Source organism: Ambystoma mexicanum, chromosome 4p (assembly GCF_040938575.1).
Source record: "Ambystoma mexicanum isolate Mex_15411 chromosome 4p, UKY_AmexF1_1, whole genome shotgun sequence".
Classification (NCBI taxonomy): domain Eukaryota; kingdom Metazoa; phylum Chordata; class Amphibia; order Caudata; family Ambystomatidae; genus Ambystoma; species Ambystoma mexicanum.
In genome coordinates this window covers 1,108,884,798-1,108,911,560 of record NC_090927.1, presented here as the reverse complement: position 1 = coordinate 1,108,911,560, position 26,763 = coordinate 1,108,884,798, and the positions used below count along the sequence as shown (strand labels likewise).

The following is a 26,763-nucleotide window of genomic DNA, read 5'->3' as shown; positions in this document are numbered from 1 at the left end:
TTAAAAGCAGACTTTTATAAAACAATGTCCACCATCCTGGTTGACCAACTGGTGACTCTTTTTAATCACTTTAGAGGAGGGGGCCACCTAACTAATTCCATATTGGAAACCAATGTAATTCTAATACCCAAAACAGGGAAACGCCCTACCTTCTGAGCCTCATACATGCCCATATCCCTTCTTAACATAGATATAAAAATCTTCACTGAAGTAATAGTTAAGAGGCAAGACATTTTTATGCAGGGACTGGTAGATCCAGACCAATATGGATTAATACAAAATAGATCCACCACCGATAACATAAGGAGTGGAGAAAGCAAACAGGAGCTACGACCAATCTCTATTGATAATGCTGGACACGCCTGTACACAAGTGTTTCTAGGTGTGAAATTACACAATCACTCCAGCTTTACTAGATAAAGAGTTTGATAGATGGTACAAGGGGATGCAGAAAACTAGAGGACATGTTCACAAGAAATAAAGTTAAATCGTTTGACTAATGCAAACAGAACCTGCACGAAAGTGAAAGATACAGGTACTAAGAACTGAGACACTGCGTTATCCACCCTATTAACAAAACAGATGCCACTAGAAGACTATCCTCTAAAGAAAAACATATTTAAGGAGCCACATGCATGAGTGAGCCTATAGGGAAACCTTATACATGTCTGACATCACCCGAGCAGAACGTGATATGGCCCTGTCAAAAAAAGTGGAGGGAAGAATTCAAGTGTGACATAACAGAAGGCAGATTAGAATGTGGCAGGTTGGGGGTGTTAGAAAACCAGGGATATTGACACAAACCCCTGGGATAGTTCCATGGAGGGAGAGGAGTTAAGAACAAGCACACTGGAAATCTGTGGAGAGAATATCGAATGACAGAGAGAGAGATTGGGAGAAAAGACCAGGATCCTGGGGAAGTAAGTAAGAGGTCCATGTGATAGCCTGTAACTGCTGGTGGGCAACTCACTATGGTGTATTCAGCTCCCTCTCAGTTAGTGCAGGGAATGAGCTCTCACCTTCATGGTTTCTTATAGCAGAGCCTGGCCAGGGCCATTGTGGAGAGCAAACTAAGATGGTGACAGACATGTCCTATACATGTGTGAGCTTCTGGGGAAGTTGGAACATCATTGGCTAGATAAGCCAAATCTCTGGGTTTCTGTATAGACCAGAACGTGTCTTTTAAAACCGACATGAACTTTCCTTGCTAAAGACCACCTGCTTGTATATTCCCTCTAATCTATTTATTTCTGCAGTATAGGCCCTGGCTTCATCACACATTAATGAAGGTAACCCTGTTTTGACCGGGGTCGGTAAATGTAATTTGCTATCTTAGAATTCATCTTTACATAATGCTGCCCACCTGGCAGCTGGGAAATGAACATTTGATCACATCAAATGTCCTTGCAGAATTGCACTGGTTTCTTTTGAAAGCGAGGACACATTTTAAACTGGGCTGTATAGCACACAAAGCAGTTGTTCTACATCAACCTTTATGTTTAGTGTATGCATTGGAAATAGCTGGTGGATTTCTCTCACTAGGGAGCAAATCAGAATTTCGTCTTAACAACCCAAAAGTCTCAAAAGAAAAGATATCCAATCAAGCACTCTTAGTTGTTGTCCGACGATTCTGTATTTCTTTGCCTCCGGATAATCGGTTAGCCCCTTCCATTTCGCTTCCTGGGGTTTCTGTTGAGTTGTTTGGTTTGAGGACTTCTGGATGTTGAACCAATTATTTTGTGCTGGCTCTGATGTGCATATAAAATTGTGCAAATATTAAAATAAATGATCGTTCAGGAGCTCATTAGGTGAGTGTGCTTATGAGTATGTTGGGCCTGTAGATGTTTTCATGTGTTTTGCAGAATATTTTTAATTCCTTTTTGACCTTTGCCTCTTCTGCTCATGTACAAAAACAGTAATACATGTTCTGTCCTTGAAAAATGTGTGCATGTTAGCGGTTGCAGATGTTTTAAGGTGTTGTGTTAAATATTTTTCATTTCACATAAATGTTTTGTTTCATTTTTGTCCCTTTGAGCCTAGATTGTATGACTGGATAGGTGCCTGTGTGTGTATATGCCTGTGTGTGTCTGTGTATTGGGGTTGTGGAAGTTTGCGTTTGTTTTGATTAATATTTTTGATTCCTTTGTCCCTATGCTGCTGTTGTGCATGTTCCTAAATATGCATCATTCTTTTGGCATTGAAAAGTGAATCTTTCTCAAGTTTGACTTTTTAAAAAATATTTGCAGTATGCCCTACTTTAGTGTAAGGCAGACATGTGGAACACAAATCTTCGAAATCGTAGCTGACAATTGTTAGACATTGTGCACTAATTAATGCATGTTTCAGCTTCCATCGAAAAACCCCTGTAACAGGGAAACAGCAGGCAACAGTGGCATGCCAACCACCACAACTGCCTCTTCTGCTGAACCAGTAGGGCACCTCCTACTTTCTCTGTACCTGTCAAGTGCTAAAGGGAAGAAGGTGAAGAGGAAAACACCTGCCAAGCCTATGCTTGCCCCTTTTGTCAAAGATCTTAATAACACCTGCACTGCCCCAATTGATGTCACTCATGAAGTGCTGTAGAACATCCCGGCAGAGGACCGAGGGGTTGCAGCCAGTCCATCTTGCGGCTACATTACCATAGAGCAACCGAGGAAGTGTCAATTGGATGCTCACTGGATAATTGCTGTCATCATCTAGTTGGTACACATACAATTGTCAACTATCAAGTGGGTCTAGTAGCCTCGGCATTGCCCACCTTGGCCATCTGCAGTTACCTAAGCACATCCCATGAAGTATAAGCAGCAACTGAGGAGTCCTACATGAGCCCTTTGTACTCCGGAGATAATCCTGTTAGTATGAACTCTGACCGATTGCTGAGCAGATCAACTTCTCATCTGGGTCTCACCAAACACATGGACCAAGCTATTGCTGAATTGCTAAAAGTTGCACAAAAGATCAAGATGGAGATCACTGGAAGCTGGAGGAAATAGCACCGATGGGAGCTTGCACTGCATATAATGGAAACAAAGTGGATTTGGCTAATGCTTCCCCTGAAGTGCTGTCTCCTGGCCCTATACATCTGGCCTAGCAGTATAGCCTCTTGTTCTGTTACCTAACGCTGAGAGGTATTCTGTGTGCCCAAAGACCTTTAACGTGTACTATACACAATGCAACCTCAAATTAATTCATCATCCAGATGCCTTTTCTCTGGATCAAGAAAGGCTAGCTATGTCATTGGTAGTCTTTCATGAGATTCTATGCATTGGGCTTCTCCCCTTGTAACCAGTAAAATGTGTCTGCTATCCCAATATGAAGATGTTGACCAATAAGCCAGATGACTCTTTGAACGAGAGATGCCCCTTCAGATGGTAGAAAATGATCTTCTGATGCTGAGATAGGGACCCGGTGAAATAGTCTCCGACATTACCAAATTCAAGCAGTTGGTGGCTTCTACGACATAGTATGATGGCACATGAATTGCCATCTGGCAAGGATGTAGAAACCGTGGCTTTTTATATGCAGGTAATTCCATCTCTGAAAGGGACATCTGCTGATCAGATTCCCCCTTACATATGATCCATGCCAAAAGCATAGTGTGTACATGTGCCCTGCGGATTTGGGTTTGAAGATCGAAGCTGAAATGTTTGAGGGAGCATCCTTTTATCCCTCAGAGTTAACTCCTATGAGGTAAGAAAGCCCCACCTCCTTAAAAAATGTATGTCAGGGAAAGGATTAACTCCTCTCCCCCACGTCATCAACATCCCCATCTCCTCAGGCATTCTCCCAGAGGTTCTGTAGACTGGACAGATACCACCCCTTCTGAAAATAACTCATACCAAACCCATATGATTGGAAAGATCATCAAAACAGTGTTGCCCTCAAACTACACCAGAAAACCCCACAGCAAAGCCTCATTCAAGATTCACCGGCCGGCTTTTGACCAAGATGCAGCACATAGACAACCACCACCCAAAGCCATTAAAACATTTGCCACATTATTGACAAGGGAGATCCCGGACTAGTGGTCCTGCTTGACCTCTCTGTTGTCTTGGAAACCATAGACCACAATGGCATTCTCGACATCCCCACCTGATGCATGTTTCAAAGATTCAGTCCTTCTATGGTTTACAGCTAGACACCAACACATCTAGACGGATACTTACGGATCGGAAAGACATCCCACCACATTTGGAGGACTGCAGGGCCATATCATCCTTCCCAATCATATTTAACCTCTTTATAAAAAACACATGGGGAAATATCTCATTAACCTTGACATTTCAATAAGCCAATACCTACATGACACACAAATCTAAACATTCTGTGACTAAGGCACTTCTTCTTTCTCACTTAAGAATGGCTGTGAATGCTAACTTGAAACTAAAACTGAGACTGAATTCCTCGTTCTTGGGAACCCACCCAAACACATCACCAATAGCAATGGATCTGGTTCTATATTCTGGTGCTGTTCTTTCTCAGGATATTTTCCCGTCAACTGGTAATGTGTAGATGCATAGAGACCATTATCTGAGTGGTAATATTTAAGTTACACTCAAATTGGGAAGTATGGCATGCTCTTGACATGATGCATCATATATTCTGGAAGTAACACAAACGTGCCTATTCCAAACTCGCTTTTTTGGAATGTGTCGGTGACCTGTCATTTGGTGAAGTCTGAAGCTGGTGGGCTTGCAAATGGAATACAAGACTGCGTCAAGGATGTGTTGGAGGTGCAGATGCCGGATGCAAACCTCACACACAACAGCACATATGTTCACACAGTGTACATATTTGACGGTGCACACAGCGCCTTTGCCCTGTGAAAAGAAACGTAAAGTGACCACAGAGTACCCACAACCCTGTCACTGGTTTGCATGCCTACTTTCAAAAGATACGGCATGTTACACTCCTAAGCGCTTGCTTCTAGAGTGAGGTGAGGCGGCTGCATACACAGCACACACATATTTATGTTTCTTCATTTTCGGCCCACTTGAGCTTTGGTGATTACACTCTAACCCTGACAATCTCCTCTTAGAATTGTCACCTATGGACTATTGAGGCACGTTGTTACCTATAGACTATTGGACTCCTATCTGCTGTGATATCCGTGTTTGTCCATGCCAGGTTTGGCCACTCATCAGTTCTGATGCCACATCATTTCCCCAAACTATCAAGTCACTTCAGGCCAAGGTCCCAGTGACAGCAGCTTTCTGTCAGGTCTTTCTGCTAATGCATTGTTGTGTTGGAGGTTTTTCCTCTTGCCTTCTGATGTAGTGGGTTGCTAGAAAGTCTGCTGAAGTAATATGTCTTTGCTCCTGCATTTCCCACATCTTTCTAAGCTGCTATATGGTTCCAACGGGTTGCTGCTCCCTCATAGCTCTGCCCTTGTCTGTCAATTTCTGATGTGAGGATTGTGTTGTGCAGCATCATTTCAGATTGTGCATAAGTGACTATGTGTGATTTCCAGCGCTTTCTGGTAGGTATTTCAGTGTCATGCCATTATAAATCAAACCACAGGTTGTAAATGCTGCTGGTAGTTCTGATGGTAGTTATGATGGGTTCCATTTGCTTTGGGAGTGTTCTATTTTACTATCATGTCATGGTTGGAGTAGACGTCTTTGCTCTATCGATCTTGCTTCCATTGCCCTCTACTAGGTTGCACAGCTGGGCTCCAGAGCCCAATGTCCAGGGACCTGCAACCTGTGGCTCTCCAGATGTTTTGGACTATGACTCCCATGATCTCTCGCCATTTATTATGCTGGCTAGAGCTGTTGGGAATTATATTCCAAAACATCTGGAGAGGCAAAGGTTTCAGACTCCTGCCTTTCTTGTATACCATCCAGGACAGTGAGTGATGACATTGGCAGTGGCATATGACCATACCATACCAGTGGCATGTTGTTTAGGTGTGTCCCAGATGGACAATGAATACAGGCGCAACTGTGGATAGCACAATGCATCATGGATGTGCTTGTGTAGCTTCCAGCTCCCAAGCTTTGCTGTTCGAATACCACTATGACAAATACTTGAATGTGTGTGTGCAGATGTCATGTGGTGAAAGGTACACACTTAGGTTGGTTGCAATTCTGTCCAGAGGCGAATTTTCTCCTAATAGAGAATTTAAGTCTGTATATGGTTTTGTTTAGAGGAGAGTAAACTTTTTAATGTGCTTGTGTGTGTGTGTATATATATATGTTGTCACCCGTTCAACTTTCATTGGGTTTTGGAAGTTCTCCTTTTCACAATTCTTTTGTTGTACTGCCTGTGATCTTAAGCCTTGATGGATGGCCAAAGTGTGTTTCCTGTCCTTCTTATTTGCAACTCTTGCTCTCAAAGGTTGAAAGGTTTAGTTTATGGAGCAAACATTGTTAGTTTCAACATTCATCAAAATTGTGTTGGCAAAAACAGCCCACGCTGTAATAGGAATGTAATAATCCCAGCCACACTGAAGTGTGCGCAACAGTAACAGCTTTTGTTCACTTGTATTTTATCACAGTTTTATGGCACTCATTACAATGGGTTCAACGCCACAAATTCCACAAACGTAGAAAACATTTGTATTGATTCACCAAAATCCTGATGAAGCTTCTTTAGCTAGAGTGCGAAACACATGTATACTTATTTCGATGATTCAAAACAACCTGATTAACTCAAACTTTGAATAAACAGAACTGGAAAAGAATGTGTGGTTTTTGACACTTTAAAATGAATACCCCCATACAACTGACAAATAATCTTTTACTTTTGCACAATCGTCAGGTGCCAGCCCAGTTTGGTTTGTGGTATTCCTTGACACTTAGAGCAATCTATTTAGGCTACTAACAGTGGAGTATGACACTACATATATCTATTGTAGAAGCACAAACACAGACTCTTATGCAAGTGCCACTACTGATCTTTGTATGCCATTATTTGCTTTCATGGGTTACACATTTCAACATGCCATGACTAATGCATGTAAATACGATTAGTGTATAGAGTACATGGTGCCAAAGGCCTTACCTCTTTCAGAATCACAATATGGATCACAGAGATGCACTCTGGCAAGTCCCTCAAATACGCAACATAGTAGTCCAAAAAATTATTCTTCAAAAAGAGGAAAAGAAGAAACTTGAGTTAATAATTAAAACTGACATTGCAGCACTGCCTCCGAGTGTGTGAATATGTCTCTTGTGAAATGCAGCAAATTGTAATCACTGTGGTATCTTGTGCTGTTTTGCAACATTATTAGGCAATCATTATTCTAAAGATTTAAAAAACAAGATCTCAAACCCAACCTATTTGAAATTGCAATTTTATTGATGAAATAAGTGTATTGGTGTTTCTTCTTTTTGTCTTACATTGTTCATCCTTCATTTTCACCTAACATCTGGTGGTGACTACAGAACATTTTAATGTAGCAGTCTACCATTTTCAACCACTGTTACTTGTTGGTTTATTCAAATATAAATTATGTTGTATTTGTTTTCTACCTTTTATTGCCAATTACCGTCAGTCATTTTCACATCTTTCCTCTTCAACTACTTTGTCATAGTTCTACTCCATTCTTTTTCTCCTTTCATCCACAATTTTTTCCTTCCACTCATATTGTATTCCTTTGAAATAGCCTGACAGTTTGCCAATGATTTCCAGTGATTGCAAATAGTTGCCTGGTTTACAAGCAACTCCAATAGGTGTTTGACAGTTGATCTCAGGTCGCAGGTGTAGTGATGGATTGTTTGGGCTACAGTAGCAGAGTTGGGGCTGGCCAAGACTAAGGTTATGAAAGGTTGATCAGTTATAGACTACAGAGCAGCATTGTTTCTGGGCAGCTGCATCAGTTTATTTCCATACATGTACAATACAACATTTAAAGTTGATAACCATAAGACAAGGTGAGCAATATTGCTCCTGTTGAGAGATTTATCACCACTGTGTAGTCCAATATATGCTGCTGCTCAGTTCAAGCAAATTCCTTCACAGACTGGTACAACAAACCTGAAATCATCAAAACATAGACAAGCATTAAAAGCTCTTTGTCCCTTTTTAAAGGGACCCAGTGTAACATAACACACACATGTGTACCCTTGGATCTACAACCTTTGGTTTTAAAGATGTTTTGGCTATAAGCCCCATCAGCCCTAGCCAGCATTGTCATTGGCCAGGGATCATGGCAGTAGTAGTCCTGACATCAGGAGAGTGAAAGGTGGCAACCCCCCACCCCACAGAAAGAGCTTATACTAGCTTTGTTGTATTATTGCTGTTGTGGTTTGAATAGAAACAGAAACAAAAAAGAAATGTTTGCCATGGAAATACGATTTGCATACTGTAGCATGGTGCAATTTCATTTACAATTCGACTTCAGCCCAACCATTGCACATTTTATGGATCTGACCCTAGTGGAATAGAATCTCTCCTTAGGTCATGAAAATGCTCCGTATCACTCCCTGCTTCCAGAGGTGGCAAAATAAACCCTCCCACTACTAAACAATGACATTCTACATCTGTACAACTCCTCTCTTACTACAGCAAGAAGCCATCGCTTGACCCACATGATTTAGAGAATTGTAATCCCATTTCCCAGCTGCCTGCTCTATCTGACTAAACAAATGTAGTGTGTAGTTAACAAACAGCTCCAAATCTTTATAGATGAAATCAACCTGTTGGACCCTGAACATGCCATCTTTGGGTTGGGCTGGAGCACATAATATTTCACCAACTAAGGGAGGAGAGGAATGGTGGTGGTGCCAAGGACTTGCCCCTTTCATGTTTATTGGTGGTATTCAACATTGTTAACCACACTAGCCCACCTGGAACCACAGACTTCAGAGGCAACATTCTGATACAATCCTGCCTCAACTATTATCTTTCAGGGTCGCATAGGGATCTAAACTGTCACCTTTGTTTTTCAATCTCTACCTCTGCCCCCTGGCTGATCTCATCCAGTAGTGTTGTCTGCCCTTCCTAAATCATGCTGATACCTCCCAATCCTTGGTGAAGTTATCAGGGCACAGTGACTTGACCCCCAGTACCGCGCGGGATTGCTTGACCACCATTAAAACCTGGATGGAAAACAATTCCCAGAATATCTACAAAACAATGCTCCTACATGAAAAAGCAGACTCTTTTTTGTGCAGTGACCTTTTGCCCATCAACCTGTCCTTAGGCCAAACTGTAGGAAACGTGGGTATTATCATGGACACCGACCTTCCAGTAAGTGAGCATGTCTTGACAAGGACAAATACCTGTATTCTCTTATAAAAAGATGAAAACGCCTTCTCCCCCTTCTTTCCTCCTCTCACTGGATCATGCCTATGGACGCATAAATGCATTTACAGCTGCTCCTCTCGAGTTTGGTAATTGCAGTCATCTGGGTCTCTCAACTAGGATGATTAAACGACTGCAGATAGTGCAGACTGTGGCTGTATGGATTCATTTCAGGCTGCTGAAATGTCATTATGTTTCCTTGGTGCTCCTAGTCAAGTATCATATGACCTTTTAGTCTATGTTATTTATATAGACTGATACCCACTCTTCTGTAACATACACTCTGTTTTAAGTGTGTTTTTGTATTAAATAAGTGCATATGGGACCCGGGAGGATAGCTCAGCGGCAGCGTGCGCGTCTTGGAAGCAAGACGACACGAAGCAGCAACAGGTTCGATCCCCGGGTCCGCGCTTAGAAACCTCCGGGTGTTTAAGCGCGTTATAAATACGTAACTAAGACAAACAAACACAATTACGCAACTAAGAAAAACAAACAATTCCTGTAACAGCGCCTCGATGCCTGCGGGCTGTGTGAGCGCTTTATAAATGTAAATAAATAAAATAAATAAATATGGTTGGTTTCTACTCAACCTTTCACACTATTTAAAACACAAATGTTATCACATACATAAAATGCAATCAATCAATTTCTGGCGAGACATATGAAGTGACACCATAATAAATCTATAAATATTATATGTTTGATAAAAATAATACATTTAAAAAACCCATCTACAAATAAAAAAGCTTAAATTATCGTGACCGTGTCGTTGAGCAGATCTTTGGCCCTTAACCAAATTTGATGAGCAACAGATGCCACAGACAGTGATTCAGCATCAAATATCATACTGCAGAACTGGTTGCAGGATAATGAATTGAATTTGAGATAACCCTTTGCGTAATACTGTGTAAGGAACCTAAATTGCTTGAGTATGGGTTGTGTTGTTTCCACGTGTGTTTTACGGAGACAGCAAACCCGCTCTGTGAAAGCAGTGCCCTTCCAAGCTCCAGTATTAGCTAACACAGGGAGGATATCAAAACGAACATATGAAATAAAACCTATCAATGCCGAGATACGCAATTTAACTAGATAGCCACAGGGAGTATCGCCAAAAGTTCCCTGTTGGGTATTTACAATATATTTCCGAAGCATGGCCAAATGTGCAAGGGAATCCACATGGTCATGTGCTGTGGTTTTATTTCCTAATCTGTGTAGAAATAGGTCCAACTCTGATTCAGACGTGCAGGAGAGGCCAATGGCCGTACAGTGAGAAGTAACCATGCTATCCAACTCGGAGTACCTGCTATCCAACTCCGATATACTCTGTTGCTCCTACCTGTTACACCATGTTCGCTCTCAATCATGCTGTGCCGTGACTGTTCTTAGCATCAGGAAAGCAAACATCAGGGGAAGCTTGTTGGTAATACTGTCCTCAAAGACCTGACAAGGCATGTCAGTTTCATTGCCCACTGAGAACAACCATCTGAAGTGGACAAGGTAGCTTAACAGCTTTTTATTTATGATTAAATGTAATAGCTTTTCCGTGACCTTTAAAACCTGACCTGAATTGCTGCCACATCATAGGCTTATGCCGCTGATGCCTTTGTTTAATAGTGCCAAGGATCTGATCAGGTGAATGTATGTGCTTTATAACACCCCTCCTCCCCCACCCGCAAATTACAAAATACAAATTCAAATACAAATACCTTTTATCTAATTTTCAGTTCTGATAATTCACTACGAGTTCAAAACTCTTAACATTTTTTCTGGACCAAGCATTATGTAATTCCTTTCACATTAAAAGTGATGAAGGCACACTGTCCTACTAAGAGGGAACGTCCAAACATGACCTGAAAGAATTGGAAAAATATCTCAATTCTGCAAAATATGACCCACTTAAGAACATTTTAAGATGATTCTACTAAAGACATGGATCTGAAACTATGATATTTCCACAGAAGATTACAGAAAGATTAAACAAGACTAAACCCATCCCCTTTAAAAAGAATATCTAAAAAATCCATTTACACTGGAACTCAGAGAAGGTAAAAGACAAAAGATAATTTTACAATGAACATTTTTCCAAAATATTCTCATGAGAACAGGTTGGCATTTTTCAGACAATTTTGAGTTTATAAAAATCTGCTCTTACAAGGAAAAAAAAACAGCACTGTCTTCAAACCTTATCAAATACTTATTTCCTCCAGCAGGAACTACATACACTTGTTGAAAAGATCCGTGAGCCAGGGGCACCAACAACACATTTTCCACCCATGCAGTTATTATGTAACAATATTTTAGTTTTGTATTTTTTTGCATTTGTATTTATTTTGAGAACAGAGATGTCAATTTCGATCAGAAACAAAACAACACTTTTACAGATGGCAGTGGCATTCCCTGAAAGGGTACCCGTACAGTAGTTTAAAGATGAGAACAAGTTGTGAGCCAGTTTATGAAGGTGTGAACAAAGTGGGGCATAGAGCATGCACGAAACAAAACAAAAAACAAAAAAGCTTGTGACTTACAAATTAACCTAGGATGTCAAGGGATGAAAAATAAAGATGGGTACTGTACGAATATGCAAAATTACATGAATACATTGCACTGGACGTGGTGGGGTCAGATGGGGAGGTGATGGGGGAGCTTGCTGTTTGGCTAGTAGGTGAAGTTTAAGCTGAGTTATGAAGAGATCCACAGTCAGACTTTGATTGGGACGGATAGCAGGTCAAATGGAGTGTAGCGAGCAGGGAGAATGGTACAAAGCGAGAGTAGGCTGAAGGGGGACCAGGGACAGTAAGGCTGAGTGCAGAGGAGGAACGGAGAAAATGAGATGGTTTGTAGCTAGAGATACATTCAGCCAAGTATTGAGGAAATGAGCAGTGATAGCTTTGTAAATAGGAGAAGGAACTTGAAAAGGAAGTGTTTGTGCATGGAGAGCCACCCATTATGATGTTGGTAGGTAGGACAGACGGGGGCCCTGGCTAGATTGTAGAATGTGAGGGTAGCGAAGTTTAATACTTTGTCTAGAGGGAGGAAGGAGTAGACAGGAAGGCTAAGTAGGCACAGGCAGCAGTCAAGCTTGCAGAGCTCAGGGGTAGAGAGTAGAGTTTTTGTAGAGGGGTGACTAAGATATTGACACATCTTTTAATGTTGGGAAGGTTAATATGAACTTCATAGGTGGTGGTAGTGATGAACTGTTGCAGTTAGAGGTCACTATCTAAAGGGACCCAAAGGTTGTGAGCTTCGGCCAAGGGAGCATTAAGTTCAGGTGGGAAAGAAATGGGAGAGGGGAGGATGTGGATGGTGTTGGAAAGCCCGGAAAATATTGACTTTCATTCTTGAAGTGTTCAGCATTAGGCAGTGAAGAGCCATCAGTGATGGATTGCAGTCAGACAGTCAGTAATCTCTTCTGAGAGGGTTAGGATGGAGTAGGGAAAGTAGGACAAGGTTTGAGTGTTACCAGCAAAAAGCTTGTAGTGAAAACTGATAGAAATCCTTTGTTTTTTGTTATTTCCTGAAGGCCTATTGGGGACTCTGAGAGAATCTGAACATAAAGAAAATAATGGAGGAAATAGAAAGGTCCCCCTCACTTAATACATATGTTTATTATAGGGAGGATCGCAAACTAATATTAGGCTGGGGGATCCACAACTTGAATATCACGCAGTATTCCTCTCTGTCACAGTTTAGAAACATAGTGAAGCAGAATGAATGCTCTGTGTGAGGATAAAGTCCTGAGCAGGCAAAAAGCAAATACTTTATCTTCGTTGAACCTTTACACTAGCTGCCGTGCAATTCCAGCGGATGGAGGCGAAATATGTGACGAGAAGTCCCCACAGTGCAGAAGACTGTTGTTAATGACCAGACTGAATGTACTTCCCCCTAAATGAGCGGATAAAGGGGGACAGGTATGTGCGGGATAAACAACTCTAATGTAATAAAGGTGACCTTCAGAATCTCCCCCATGTTTGATTGTTCTGCATAACGTTTTCAGACATACGAAGAAAACACTTTCCTATTTTAGCAATTTTAATGCCAGGTTTTACTGTGATGCGTTATCTTTTATATGGAATTACAAAGACATACATGTTATCTACAGCCTATATGAATTTGTGAAGAAGGCTCTTTTGAGACGTGCTTATTTTTTTAACTGTTCTCAGGGTGATTTTGTAAGGGTGATTTTGTTGTTGATTTCTGTTTTCTGATTATTTGTGAGCTGCTGTGTTTATGATTTTTTTGGGTAATATTTGTATTTGCTAATGGAGTAATCCGATTCAATAAAGTTACTTAATTACAGAAATCCTTTGTTTTTACACCAGAACGAAAATGTCATTCTGGCGTACAAATATGTGCTATTTAAAGGTGGAGCCGCAATTCATGGCGGAAACGTATATATCTTGTTTTGTGCTCAGCCACTCGGCTCCAAGTAGGTTTGAAATCGCCTGGGCATAAAAACAAGGTGTACACCTTGCTTTTACAACTTTGTTTTACACCTTACTTTTACGCTCCTGGAACTTGGAAAATGACCTCCAAAAATGTCTCCCACAATCGTCCCCTCTTTGCTATTTACTCTGCAATTAAAATAACCTCCTTTATTTTTGCATTACGGTCTTATGAAAAAAAAAGAATTGGGAAAAAGTTGAATGCTATTCCAAAATGGTAGTTGGTAATTTGGGGCATTTGTCTATAGAGAAATAACCTTTGAACGATGTTAGTATGCGTGACATTCCATGCCAGGTGGCTTGTGATGGCAATCCACACTGACATATACACGCACCCCACTTAGCTGCACTCCATTCCAATTGCGCTTGAAATGACCTCATGTCATTTCATTGCTTATTAGTATCTTTGGTCACTCTCTCATAAGCTTTATTGGAAGGCAAAACCTACCTCGTCGTTGGTGAGTTTCAGGAATATATCGCCCAGAATTCCTTGCCGCGACCACTTCAGCACTCTCTCCTGCAGCGTGTGGAGCAAGTCTAGGTGCAGCTGGGTCAGGTGTCGCAAAGAGTTTGGGAAGAAACTACAGGTGGAAGAGAGTTTAAATCAATACCAAAGCAGACATCCAAACATAAAATAATCCAAAGGTTGACATGGCCAATGTACATAGGATACCATTAGTGTTAGTATCACCACCAAACGTACTTCTTGAAAGAGGTCCTGAAGTCACTTTCCAACATGTCACACCACCTTCCAAATGTGGGCGCCATGTTACCATTTTCTAAGGGATAAAGGTTGTGCTGATCTTTTTCTGGATATTGGTCTCTTACGATAAAATGACGTGCCTCCTATAACTAATACATTTCCCATATGAGTTAAAAACCTGTTTCGATCAGTTCTAAGTAAATTCTTTCAATTTATGATTTCATATTTAAGAAAAATTAAATTAAACACACAAATTTAACATAACAACTTTACAAATGTGTAAGTTTATTATGGCAGTATAATAAGGAATTTGCCAATGAATTTTGACATCGACCAAGAAAACTACGCAAGTAAACTCTCTCTCACGTGATTTTCGGTTCCAATAATGATAGGTCATAACTAAAGAATATGGCCAACAAAGGCTAGCTCTCTATTTTGGTAAAAAATGGAGAAAAAGAGCAACACTTCTTATTCCCTAAAAGTGAACATTTTCGGGAACATTTTGACAAGACCCTCCGACAGCGTACATGGGTGTTGCAGGCAATTATGTTAGGGATCGAGTAGGCGATGCCAAGGGCGAAATTGGGGAATCCAGACATGAAGGAAAAGATGAGGAGGAAAAAAGTAAATAGAAATGACCAAAATCAGAAATTCTTGGCAAAGAAATCCTCAGGTCATTAGATTCCCATATAACAGAGCAACTTATTTATTTATTGTTTGCTTGTAGGTACTTATACAGCAAATACCTTCTGTTTAAAAGCTTCAATTTTTCAAAAATAGCATGTTTGATTCTGCGAAAACCTCTTTCCAAAAGCATGATTCACTTTTGCGTCTGCTGCAATATGTGCAACAAAGTATTTTGCTTCTCATCAAATGCCCAACATAATCCATGATTCAACAGAGCCCACCTGCCATTTTTTTTCTTGTGTTTTGCCCAATGCAACAGACAGAAAGAATCTGTTTGAGGGCTCTTATTCCATGATTCTAAAAGCAAAAGGAAATATTGAGGCTGAGTACCCCAAAAGGAAATGCACCAAACACTGGCTTATAAAGATTCACAGATCTTTATTCTATAACTGTACAGTTTTACAAAGAAACAAAGTATCAGATAGCCATCTGGCCCTCAATACATCACAGCGAATACCAGCCCTTTCGGTGTGAGAAGTGAGAAGTACTGGACGTCTAAACATTTACACATTTTATACAGTTTTGATCATAATGTCCAGCCCACCCTACAGGCTAATGATTCTCGGTCTAGGGTTCGTGCCGAGTTCACTTCTAGTTTGTCCAACTATATGCATGCGGATTATCTTCAGTTTGTACAACAACAAGTCACAATGGCAACAGTGTATTCTCGCATTTAACAGTAAGTCTTAACACACGTCCTATACAATGTAGTTCAACAAGTGTCCACGTTTAGTATTTAGACAGCATTGTAGTTGATGTATGTCCGCGGATCGGACTTGTTGGTGCAGGTAATCCTCTGTCTACAAGTCAGGCATGGGACAAGGTCTCTTTACTTGACCCAAACATTCAGCCAACAGACAGTTTAGACATTAACTAACGAACAAAGTGCAGGACGGCTCAGTTACAAGCCGGAAACAATGTCTACCATTTTAGAACACAGAACTACTTTGGAGTGGAAATCAAAATGGCGGATGGACCTAAAATGGTGGCTAAGACGATCTAAGATCAGAACTTTGCTACGCGGTTTTCTTCGCAGAGCAACTGGCTTTAGGCCAATATATACAATAAAGGAGGCACGATATGATATCCCGTTTAACATGATAACCAATCTTATAAAGTGCAAACCTTCACAGAGGTGGCCTCTAATCTTGGCACCGGAGAACTCAGCAAGGCAGTGAAAGGATGACAATGCCTATTGTAGAGGTAGGTTTTCAAGGTCTTCCTAATTTGGAGGTAATCTTCCAAAAGTACTAAGTCTATATGTCAACGCATTCCACAGCTTTTAGGTCAGCACTGAGAATAAGCCGGCTCCTGATCTGCTTTTCATGATTCTAGGAATTGAGGCCATCATGGCGGAGCATGGGTTTTGTTCGTACTGGCCTGTGAAGCCAAGGCTACCTAATTGGAGAAACTGCGCTGAGCACTGTGAGACAGAATGCAGTTTCCCACAGTTTGCCGCAGAGCAAAGCAGAAAGAAGCCGGTATGCCTTTGCCTGTAAGCTGACTTATTGAAGTATGATTCAGAGTGCTTAGAGCTTACAAGGTAGTTGCTCCCAAGCATCCAACTGCATATTACTGTCCTCATTTATAGAGGTTGAGAGGTTAAAGAGGGAGTGAGTTTTGGTTCTGGGATCAGCCTTCTCCCAATCTACCTGTATACTTATTACGTGACTATAGGAGAACGGTGGGTCGTAGGATGCAAACACTTGTTCGCTGTGCTCGAGTTTATGTTGCTCTAGTGTTTTGTATACTGCAAGGTCACAGGTTGGTGGAGGTGATGCCCACACCTCTTTGATATAGTTAGAGATAAGATCCTGGCTACCTCACACTGTTATAATGAAAAGGATGAATATCCACACGGTATTGGGTATGTACAGTGTCAGTTTATTAAGGTGGTGTCATTTCATCAATGTAGTGGTCAGGCGACACGTGTTTCGACCTCTAGAGTCTTTATCAAGACTATGGTTCGAGTTGGGGGGATCTGTGTTGCCGTAAGGTGTTCCTGTTAAGGATGAGCTTGATTTGTAAGGTCCCAGTTTTGGGTCCTAAATAAGCCTGTTGGCTTTCAAAAACAGGGTCCGATGTGGGTTGCTGTCCTGGATAGGTCTAGGCAAGATGTACTTATTATGCGAGGCAGCTGAAAAAAGCACTATTGTGACCAGTGTTCCAAACCCAGTTAGACTGCCTCTATGTGCGATTTGTGCAGCGGGGAGAAATCATGAAAGATGCCCAAAATAAAAAACATAGCTCAAATGTCAACATGTATAATTAATATGGCAACCAAACTACCGCTCCCTCTCTCTCCAAAATGTGTGATACAACTACTCTGACTAACCCAGTAACTTCAATAACAGAAGGGAAAACCTACACTTCTAAGATTGCATTGGTTATTAATCCTATAAGTTCATCAAACACAGAGGGCTCATCTTTACAATTGACAATAGCTGTAGTGCCTGTCTCAAGTCCGCCCAGGAGTTGCCCATTGTCGGATGAAATCTTATTGAGTGTTCCAGATTACCAGGGCTCCCTATCTGAGAGAAATTCTCAGGATAACACCCCTATACTGATGAATATGTCTACTCATGACTCAGACTCAACAATAACTTCTTACTCTTCAACTTCATGCCCAGAGCCCCCGAGATGACTGTCCACTCTGCTCAAAAGAGTGGACACCAAAATGTGCAAGTAAGCAATTGAGGTGGAGGAAGGCTTACTGACTGAAATAGATCAGGTTTTGTGTACCCCGGTATCTGTATAAGAAGGGTGGAAAACAGAGTCCTGTATCCAATCGACCTTAATGTAATCATTGCTGTGCAAATTTGAACATGTCGGGGTGCCAAATAAGTTAAGAGTTTTTGGATCAGACTCCCCTCTCCTCGCAAAGGTGAACCTCAAGCATCAGGTATTTCTATGCTAAAACAAAAGGGTGGCAATAACATTTAAATGTGAAGGAGTATGAAATAAAGTGATGAGGATGTTGGTTTCTGGGGTGAGGGGAGTATTGACGAAATGATCACTCCCCCAGAAACTGACACTCAAGGGAGGCAGAAGGAATTAACTATGATGGTCCTCGCGAGTACATCCTGTTGTGAGCAAAACGAACCTCAGATACAGAAGGAATTGGACCGCCAGAATATTAAGGAGGTAAGAGCCGCTAATAATGAGCCAATCGAGGATGACATCATCTACCTGGGCTTGGTGTGCTCACCTGAACAAACGTCTAAAAGATGTAGAGCGAAAACCAGAGCTGCTAATAGATCAAACACAGCCCCTACAAAACAAATCTAAAAATAAAGCAAGGCAAAAGGCTTTGAGGAAGTCATCGCATACGTTTTTCCGGCATCTGGTGTACCAGCCCTCGATTGCCACAATTCTTAAAAAGTTGGCTGGGGAGAGAAGGGCGCAAACCACAAATTGCACAAACTGTCGGGATCTTATAAAAGAAGCCTATACCTTAACTGAAGTCCCAACAGCAATAAGGGTAATGATGAGAACTGCAGAATCTCAGACTACAATTTTGCCTACCGGTATAATATCTGTAATCTGTGCCAAAAACTTGCCGGGGTAAAATGCAGACGTTTGCATGAGAACATCTGTTGCGGGCAGGCCCGAAGTGTCCACTGACTGTAGTTTGGATCTCGGCTCAGCGAATTCACCACAAGTGAGACTGGTGGAACAAGGAATTATTCCCTCTGTTATGCAATCCACACTTGACCCCTTAGCAAGACAAGGAACCTATACCTCTAAGAATTCGGTATAATTCCGAGATGCTACTGTAAACCATCTCAGAGTGTTTTGAGACATTTTAAAGGCCCAGAAAAAGGAATTATGAATGGGAACTTCCTACTATGTCTGAAATTTACAGAGCAAATGATCAATTGACTAGCAATAAAGAGGGAGGAGCCTCCATAAGACATGGTCCTTTTTCAATTCTGGTTTAAAGTCTTTTGCCTGAGAACTGTGAAATCTTATTAAACAGATCAAACATAATGCTGCTCATGAATACAATTCCCAATCTACTGGCCCTATCTTCAGTGACATAAACAGAGTTGATTGCATTGACTTGCATCGAACCGATCGAGATATTATGTACATTATCTCGCAAGTGGTTTTATGTACATTATCTCGCAAGTGGTTATTGATATTATACTGAGAGAAGGTCATTTATTTAGACAATTAGGTTTTGATGTATGACTGTGTTCGGGTGGAGGGAATCAGCATAATAACTGAAATAAAGAGTCAGCCCCCCCTCCCTTGTGAGATCTTGGTATCCACAGATTGTAGAGATCACACGAGACGAGAAGAGGGGTCTCCATCACAAAAAAGGACTCGGAGAATGTAGCCCCTACTTATGACTGGTCTTGGTTAAATGGATCCTTTTTCCAGTCTGGGAAAGGTGACCAGTCGTAGCCTAATGTGAATGCTTTTTCATTACTGAGTTGGAACTCTAAGGGACATCGACAGTTATTGGCAAATAATGAGTTAGGCCAACTTGTTCAGAAATATCGTATTGCTTGTCTACAAGAAGTTTGGCTCACGGAAAAATCATTGTTTGATTGTAATGTGTCTCACTTTCGAGCAGCTCAGAAAGGTGTACAGGGCCGTCCTTCTGGGGGTCTGTTTACTCTGATAAAATCTTTTCCGGGGATAACAATTGTGAGCATTACAGAGGTTTTGCAAGGTTTTTTAGCATCTCACATAATATTGAAGGATGGGTCATTACAATATGATTTTTTGTTTTGAAATGTTCTGGACGAAGCATTGGACGAATTAGTTAGTTGCTGGTGTAATACATTTAGACGTGGATCACCAATTGCTTTAGGTGATCTTAATGCTCACTGTGTAGATTTTGATCCCGTAGTAATTGTTATCCCAAGGTTGGGCAACTCTAATAGGGGTCTGGGAAATGGGTGAGAGCCCTTCAAGGTTTAGGGCTAGAATGTTAAATGGCTCAGTCGTGGGAGATATTCCACAAAGTATACATGGAGTAATTACTTTTTTTTTCACCATTGACTATATATTTACACCAGACTGGGTACTCAACATATGTAATTGCTTGAATGTGACATCAACTAATTTAAGTGATCAGTGCATGTTGCTCGCAGAAATTGGCCTTGACGTCATAAATGTAACATTTGATGGATCCATGGTTAATTCTGTTGGAAACAAAATGTCTTGGAACCCTAATAATATTGGGCAAGTCAATGATGCTATATCAAGGTGTTTGGTTGAGGCCTCGCTTCAATTTATTTTTTATTTTATTGGGCATTTGTAAGGTGCTTATACATCAAGAAATTGTGTTTCAAAGAGCCCAATGAACAATTAACACATTTTCAGTCAACACCTGTGAACCTTCCATAAATTATTTTCTTGATTTCACTTTAGGTAAAGCTTTCAAGAAAAATGGGTCAAAACTTCAACATATTCATATCTTCGACAAAGAGGGTATGGACAGAAAACGGGAAATGACAAATCCAAAATGTTTTTTAAAAAAGAAGTAAAGATTCATCTCTGTCAATTACTTCAGTAGAAATTTTAAAAGTGAAAACCCTTTGCTGTATCAAAAAGATGAAGTGAATATGCTATTGACATTGAGAAATAAAAACTCCTCAGCTTTCTGGAGGATGATGATTAATAATGATGTGATAAGCCAGTCTGAAATACAAACCAATTCAGTATCTGAAGCAGGCTCAGTATCTCATTATTCAAGCATATTCTCAGCGAATGCTCTGGATGCTGTTGTAACACCTATTGCCTGGAACTTTGCAGCACCTTATTATATTCCAATAAATCAAGAGATCGTAGAGGAAATTCTCACTAAGATAAGCCCTTCTAGAGCTGCCGGCCTTAGTAAACTATCTAATCTATTATCTAAAGGCGCGATTCGGGAGTGGTTAGTTATTTTATCTATTTTATATGAGCAGGTTTTAATAAGTAATCAAGTTCCTGAATCATGGGGGGTCACACATATACAAAAAGGGCACAAGGTGCGACCCAAAAAAGAAGTATCAACCAATATCAATATTGTATGCAGACAGAAACGTCTTTGCTGCCCTGATTCTTGGTGACCTAGAGTCATGGGCAGCACAGTCTGGTAGAATTCAAAAATGTCAGACTGATTTTCATAAGCATCGGAACACCCTCCTGAATGGAGTAGTGCTGAACTGTGTCCAAACGTTAGCATGGTCTCGAAAATACAAGTCTGTCTTTGTTCCTACCATCAATTGGTTGGCCACATTTGATGGGGTAAATAGAGACCTACTTTGGGTAAAACTGCAAAAATGTGCCCTTTCAAAATGTCTCCTGCGACTAATAATCGGTCTCACTGAACGAACAGTAGTAAAAATCAGGTTAAATGCCTATCGGAAAAAATCTTAACTTCCAGGGGTATCAGACAGGGGTGCGTCCTTGCCCCCTCTTGGTTTAATTTAGATATGCCAGACACAGGAGACTGTCTTATACCAGCAGCTGTAGCCTCTCCTAAACTAGATAACCTGAAGGTTGTATGGCTAAATTATGCAGATGACTTTGTGTTATTTGACTGCTCAGAGATTGGATTAAAACACTTTTAAATTGCAATGAGTGGTTTTGCAACCAACGCCTACATACAAATCAATCCATTTAAAAGAAAAGTTATGCACTGCACCTTAAAGAAGCGTTTGTCCTCTTTTAACTGGCCAGTTCAAAATTATTTGCTTGAACAAGTTCATCGTTTTATCTACCTCGGTTTTCCCATTATATCCGAAACCCCACAAATCATAAATAAGAAATTGGTTATGTGCACAGGCGAATCAAACAATCAGGTTAGATGCCTGGTTTTCCAGATTCTCATTAATACTGATTTTTAAGATCTTTGAGCGTAAGGTTATCCCAAAAATGTTATATGGATCGAGATCTATTTATTCTGGGTACTGGAGATCCTACCGATATTGAAGGCTGGCGGCAAGTCTTGAATATCCAGACATCAATGCTTGTGGCTGTGATTCTGTATGAGTTGGGTAATAATTCTCTGACCAGTAGAGCCAATTGGAGACTCCTAAATGTAAACAGGAATTTTATTAATCCTGTATCAGAGTCCCTTTATGTCAATCTTGCAAGAATGATTAGAGATGAGAATCTACAGTTACTGAAAGAACTAACTGATTATAGTGCGAATGTGTTGAGGGTGGCTGATACAACTACTGAAGACTTGATTCCAAATTATGTAAAGACCAAACTATTGTTGTATCAATGAGATTGGAGAAATATATTAGACGAAATGCATGGCTATTAATCTCTTGTCCACATAGCTAATGATCATACAAAAAGAGGAATGTTAGCCCTGTACCCATCTATTTATCTGAGTCACTGAGCTAGGAGGTCTTTTCTAAATACTAAGAAAATTATGAAAAGATATGGCAGTGTTCTGCAGAATCTTTAATTTGTAGATATCAGGCCTCATCACAAGTTGGGCGGAGTGGTAAGAATGCAGCGGTAATGCTACTACTGTCACATTACCGCTCCGCCTAATTCATAGTTCGGCGGAAAGTCGGCAGATTTACCCCCAGCTCAGAGCTGGAGGTAAATTTGCTGACTTTCTGCCCCTTTTTGGCACAATTACTGTTGCGGTATTAGCGCTGCAGTAATTGTGACCCAATATAAATGGGGACTTATTGTCCCACCACAACTCGGGATCCGGCGCTAATAGCATCGACCGAGTTGCAGTAATGCTATGGATAGTGAATACTGATAAACGAAAAAAGATGCCCTCTTCACACGGTTTGTGTGCTGAACAAAAAAAATTAAATAGCCAGTCATGTTACTTGTTGCACTGCCCATCTCGCTATTGTCAGGATCAATTTCTGAGATTTCGTACAAACACACTGAAAACAAAAGAAATCTTGTGGCAAAGAAAAGATAAAATGATAAGGGATAATCTTTTGTCGTTTTTGCAGTGTGTCTGTCTAAAGCGCTAAAACATCTAGTAATTGAGTGTGAAGAAACTTGTAATCAGCGCGCTACACATCTTGGACAGTTTGCACCTATTGATGATGATATGACAGAGTGGTGGCTGAGAATTACCTCTGGAAATAATGTGAAACCTGTTTGCGCTATTGTAAACTATATGGATCTGCTGCTAAAAATTACTCCTTGAGCAGAACATGGTATGTAAATTGAAGTAACGTGGGATTGAGTTACCTGTCTCGCCTAATTCATTTGAAATCTTGTCCTGGGCTAATATGTTTTTTGGAAATGATGAAGTATTGTATATTGTGTTGGATGAAGTTGAAACAAAAGGTTTACGTTGAGTTGAAACTGTAGTTTTTTCAATAAAAAAAAAAACGCTACTTGAGTTGGGTGGCATCCCGGCAGATTTATCGCCGGGAGATCGCCCACTCGTGATGAGGTTCAATTGTCTCCATCAGGAATCAGTTGAGGACCTTAATCATTTGTTGTTAACCTGTCCTGCACTGGCCGGTAAACACACTTAGCACTTTAGAAACTTTGATTACGTCCAATTGAATGTAAATGGAGAAGATTTGTGGACTACATCAACCATAATAGCAGTGGTAGGGTTTTTAAACTCTTTAGAATTGAATAATTGAGTTTCTTTTCTTTTCAATACGTTGAGATGGCCTTGTTTCTTCCCTTTTGGTTGGAAATGTGGTTAAATGAATTTGAGTGCTGATATCCCTTACTAAGTAGGAATGTGGAATTTAATTAGGAATGTTGTAGAAATTATATTTTATGAGGAATCAATTGTGATATTTATCTTGTAATCTTTTACTTACATTTTTTAAGTATGTATATGTTTATTTTTAGTCTTCTGTAATAACTTGTTAAAGGCAATTTTGCCAAATAACTATAATCATTTAAACAAGTAATTAATAGCCATTGTAGTGAGAGCGGTGCAGGAGAGGCATGCTCAAAGCATGCTAGGTGCATGAGTAGGCAGGCTGAAGTGTTCTGTTTGAAAAAGAGGGCCAAGGATAGGGGGGCGGAATAGAGGAAGAGGATTGGATATGAAGAGGATGAGGCAAAAGAGATAGCTATATTCACAGCATGGCCTGAAATGTTGCAATGATGATGCTGGTATTTGAACATTCCTAATGTATATGGAATCCTATTAGAATACTTAAATGCCAACTTAGTATAAGTTGAAGTGTATTAGTTCAGTGCAAAAACACCTTTGCACTTCAGCGAAAATCTTTAGCTGAAGTGACGCTAGGGTGTCGGTTATGGGTACCAAACCCCCTTAAATTTGGCAAGTGTTGGATGCTATGCCACTTTATGAGCCCTCCATTGCACAGCCATTGATGACAGCACTGATGACATCACATATGACATCAGCAATATCATCATTGAAAACTAGAACACACTCAAAACATCACAGATGACATCACTGATCAAATCACATATGGCATCACTTATGAGATAACTTATGGCCTCATCGATGACATCATTTGTAACTAAAACTCTCATGCTGCTCTATTTCAAGATATATGGGCCATAGCAACCTAGAAGTAATACACGCTGTAATTTTCTCATCCATAATTGAACATCAACAAATATTTTCTCTGCACTGTAAATCATTGTAAAGCAATTTAAGAAAGTAGGTCACGCTCATGAGATTCTATACTTTCATGGATAGTCGAACAGGGGTCTGTAACCATTGCATCATCAGCCATTTTGCACTACAACTTCCACTTTGGCTCGGGGGAATACCTCAGGGGCAATGTGCTCACCTTGGAAGCAAGACGACATGGACCAACACAGGTTCAATCCCCGGGTCCGCGCTTAGAAACCTTTGGGTATTAAGCGCATTATAAATAACCTATCATATCATATCAGCGCTAGCCAGCATACACAATGGCGAGGGGTTCACAGGAGCAGCAGTCTCAATCTTCTGGAGAGCAGCCCGTTGCAGATCCCTGCACTCGAACGTTTACAACTTTGGACAGTGCAATACGTTGTCTACTTTTTTTCTGATAACCCTGTGTTCTTTTCACTAAACGCTGGCCGAGCAGAAGCCATTAAGAGCAACACAATTAGGCAACACAAAGAAAGAATCTGCCTGAGACCTTTCTCAATCACGCATCAGTCCACTTCCTATCACTGTGGTCTATTAGACAGACATCAATCAAGAGAGCAAGATAAGTCAGCTATTGAGAAACAAGCTCTGAATTTCAATAATTGCACTCTCTAGGTTCGAGTGACATCATAAAAGAGTCAACTAGATATCCTGTTGGGACGTGGGCAAGCACTGCCTGGATGCTATAATCCCCTTACCCCCGCCAACCCCCCCCCCCCCTAGCAACGCCTCTGCTGGATGGCATGAGTGCAGAGAGGGTGGATACATGGCTAAAGCACTAGTACCAATGTATTAATCTAAGGAAGCAATTCCCCCCTCTTCTTATTCATAACACACATTTGTGTTTACGTCAGAAGTCACATTGCAACACGGATGAGCTGAAACATGAAAGGGAACAGTAGTAGCTGCGTGTATGTGGTACTAGACATGGATTGCATGTTGTGTACACATTTTGTAGCATGTTTTCAAATGCTCAAGCTCAGTCCAGGTTGTCCTCCTTGAAGTCTTTATTTAGGTGCAATCAAATTCTTCTCTAGACAGGCCATTGCTACTGACCTTTTTTAGAAACTAGAAGTAGGACTACCAGGGAGCCCAGGCCACCCCTATTTCTATTTCAATGATCCCCTATTTCTATTTCTATGATGATCAGTATCTGGAAAATCAGAGCAGTGTGGGTAGGGCGCTAAACCAAGGACTGTGAGGAGGAAGACCCAAAGCAACATGAGTACTTGTCACTAATGTTGACATTACTTTCTTGCGCATCCTATTCAACAAAGTTTTATATAAATAAATGGAACAGGTTTATGTAAAGGTTGTAGATTGCTTGAGGGTCACTCACTGTGTTAGGGCGTGGGCCCACCAGGGTTTTTATTAATGAGTGTCTCCACGAAATTAGTATTGAGTGAAAAAGGGCTAACATGGTAAACGTTCTTGAGTTCGAATGGAGAGCGGTGGTGGTGTAGCTGGTATGCAAACCTTGCCAATGGGGACGGCTAATGGAGGGGAAAACTGGATTGGGATCTCGGTGCATAACCTAGAATAGAATGGGCAATGTAGAGGAAAGGCAAAATCAGTGCAGCAAATGAAACACATTCACAATGAAGCCAAGTAACTGGACACTTAGGTCCTGACTCACAGGAGCGTTTTATAATGGCGCAATCCCATTAGAAAACCCGCTGTGAATCAGGCCCTTAATGTGCACTCAAGGATGACTGCAGACAGAAGGCAATGATTACTGAGACCAGGGGGGCCAGTTGGAACATAGTTTGAGTGTAAATTAATTGGAAGATCGCAATGCAAGATACATATGCACCTATTATGCAGCCTGGCAGATAAAAGCAACAAGGGAGACTAATATGCAAGGAAAAAGCAAATGATGGGCAGCAGGGCAGAATGATAGCAGCTTGCCCTGACATGAGAGAGATGAAGGCAGTATTTACCTAGTTCAAATGGGAAAACTTTAAATTAGGCTGAATATTACACAGGTGGAATAAATGCAGATAGTTCAACATACACAGGGGATAGTCTGTACACAGAGGCAACCAACTGCAACTGTTCAAATGAAACACTGTACACTTTTCTTCTCACACAAGATCATTCTTAAAAGAGCA

At 40.8% G+C, this 26,763-nt stretch overlaps 1 protein-coding gene across 1 annotated transcript in view; it reads right to left on the bottom strand.

Annotated features, from left to right (window-relative positions):
* Positions 1-26,763, bottom strand: part of ARHGEF33 (Rho guanine nucleotide exchange factor 33) — a 554,915-nt gene that overhangs the window by 187,969 nt on the left and 340,183 nt on the right. Inside the window, exons 11-12 of the mRNA XM_069606701.1 lie at positions 14,140-14,272; positions 7,006-7,089 (exon numbers count right to left, since the gene is read on the bottom strand). Of these exons, the coding sequence (XP_069462802.1) occupies positions 7,006-7,089; positions 14,140-14,272 (217 nt within the window). The remainder of the gene's footprint in view (positions 1-7,005; positions 7,090-14,139; positions 14,273-26,763) is intronic.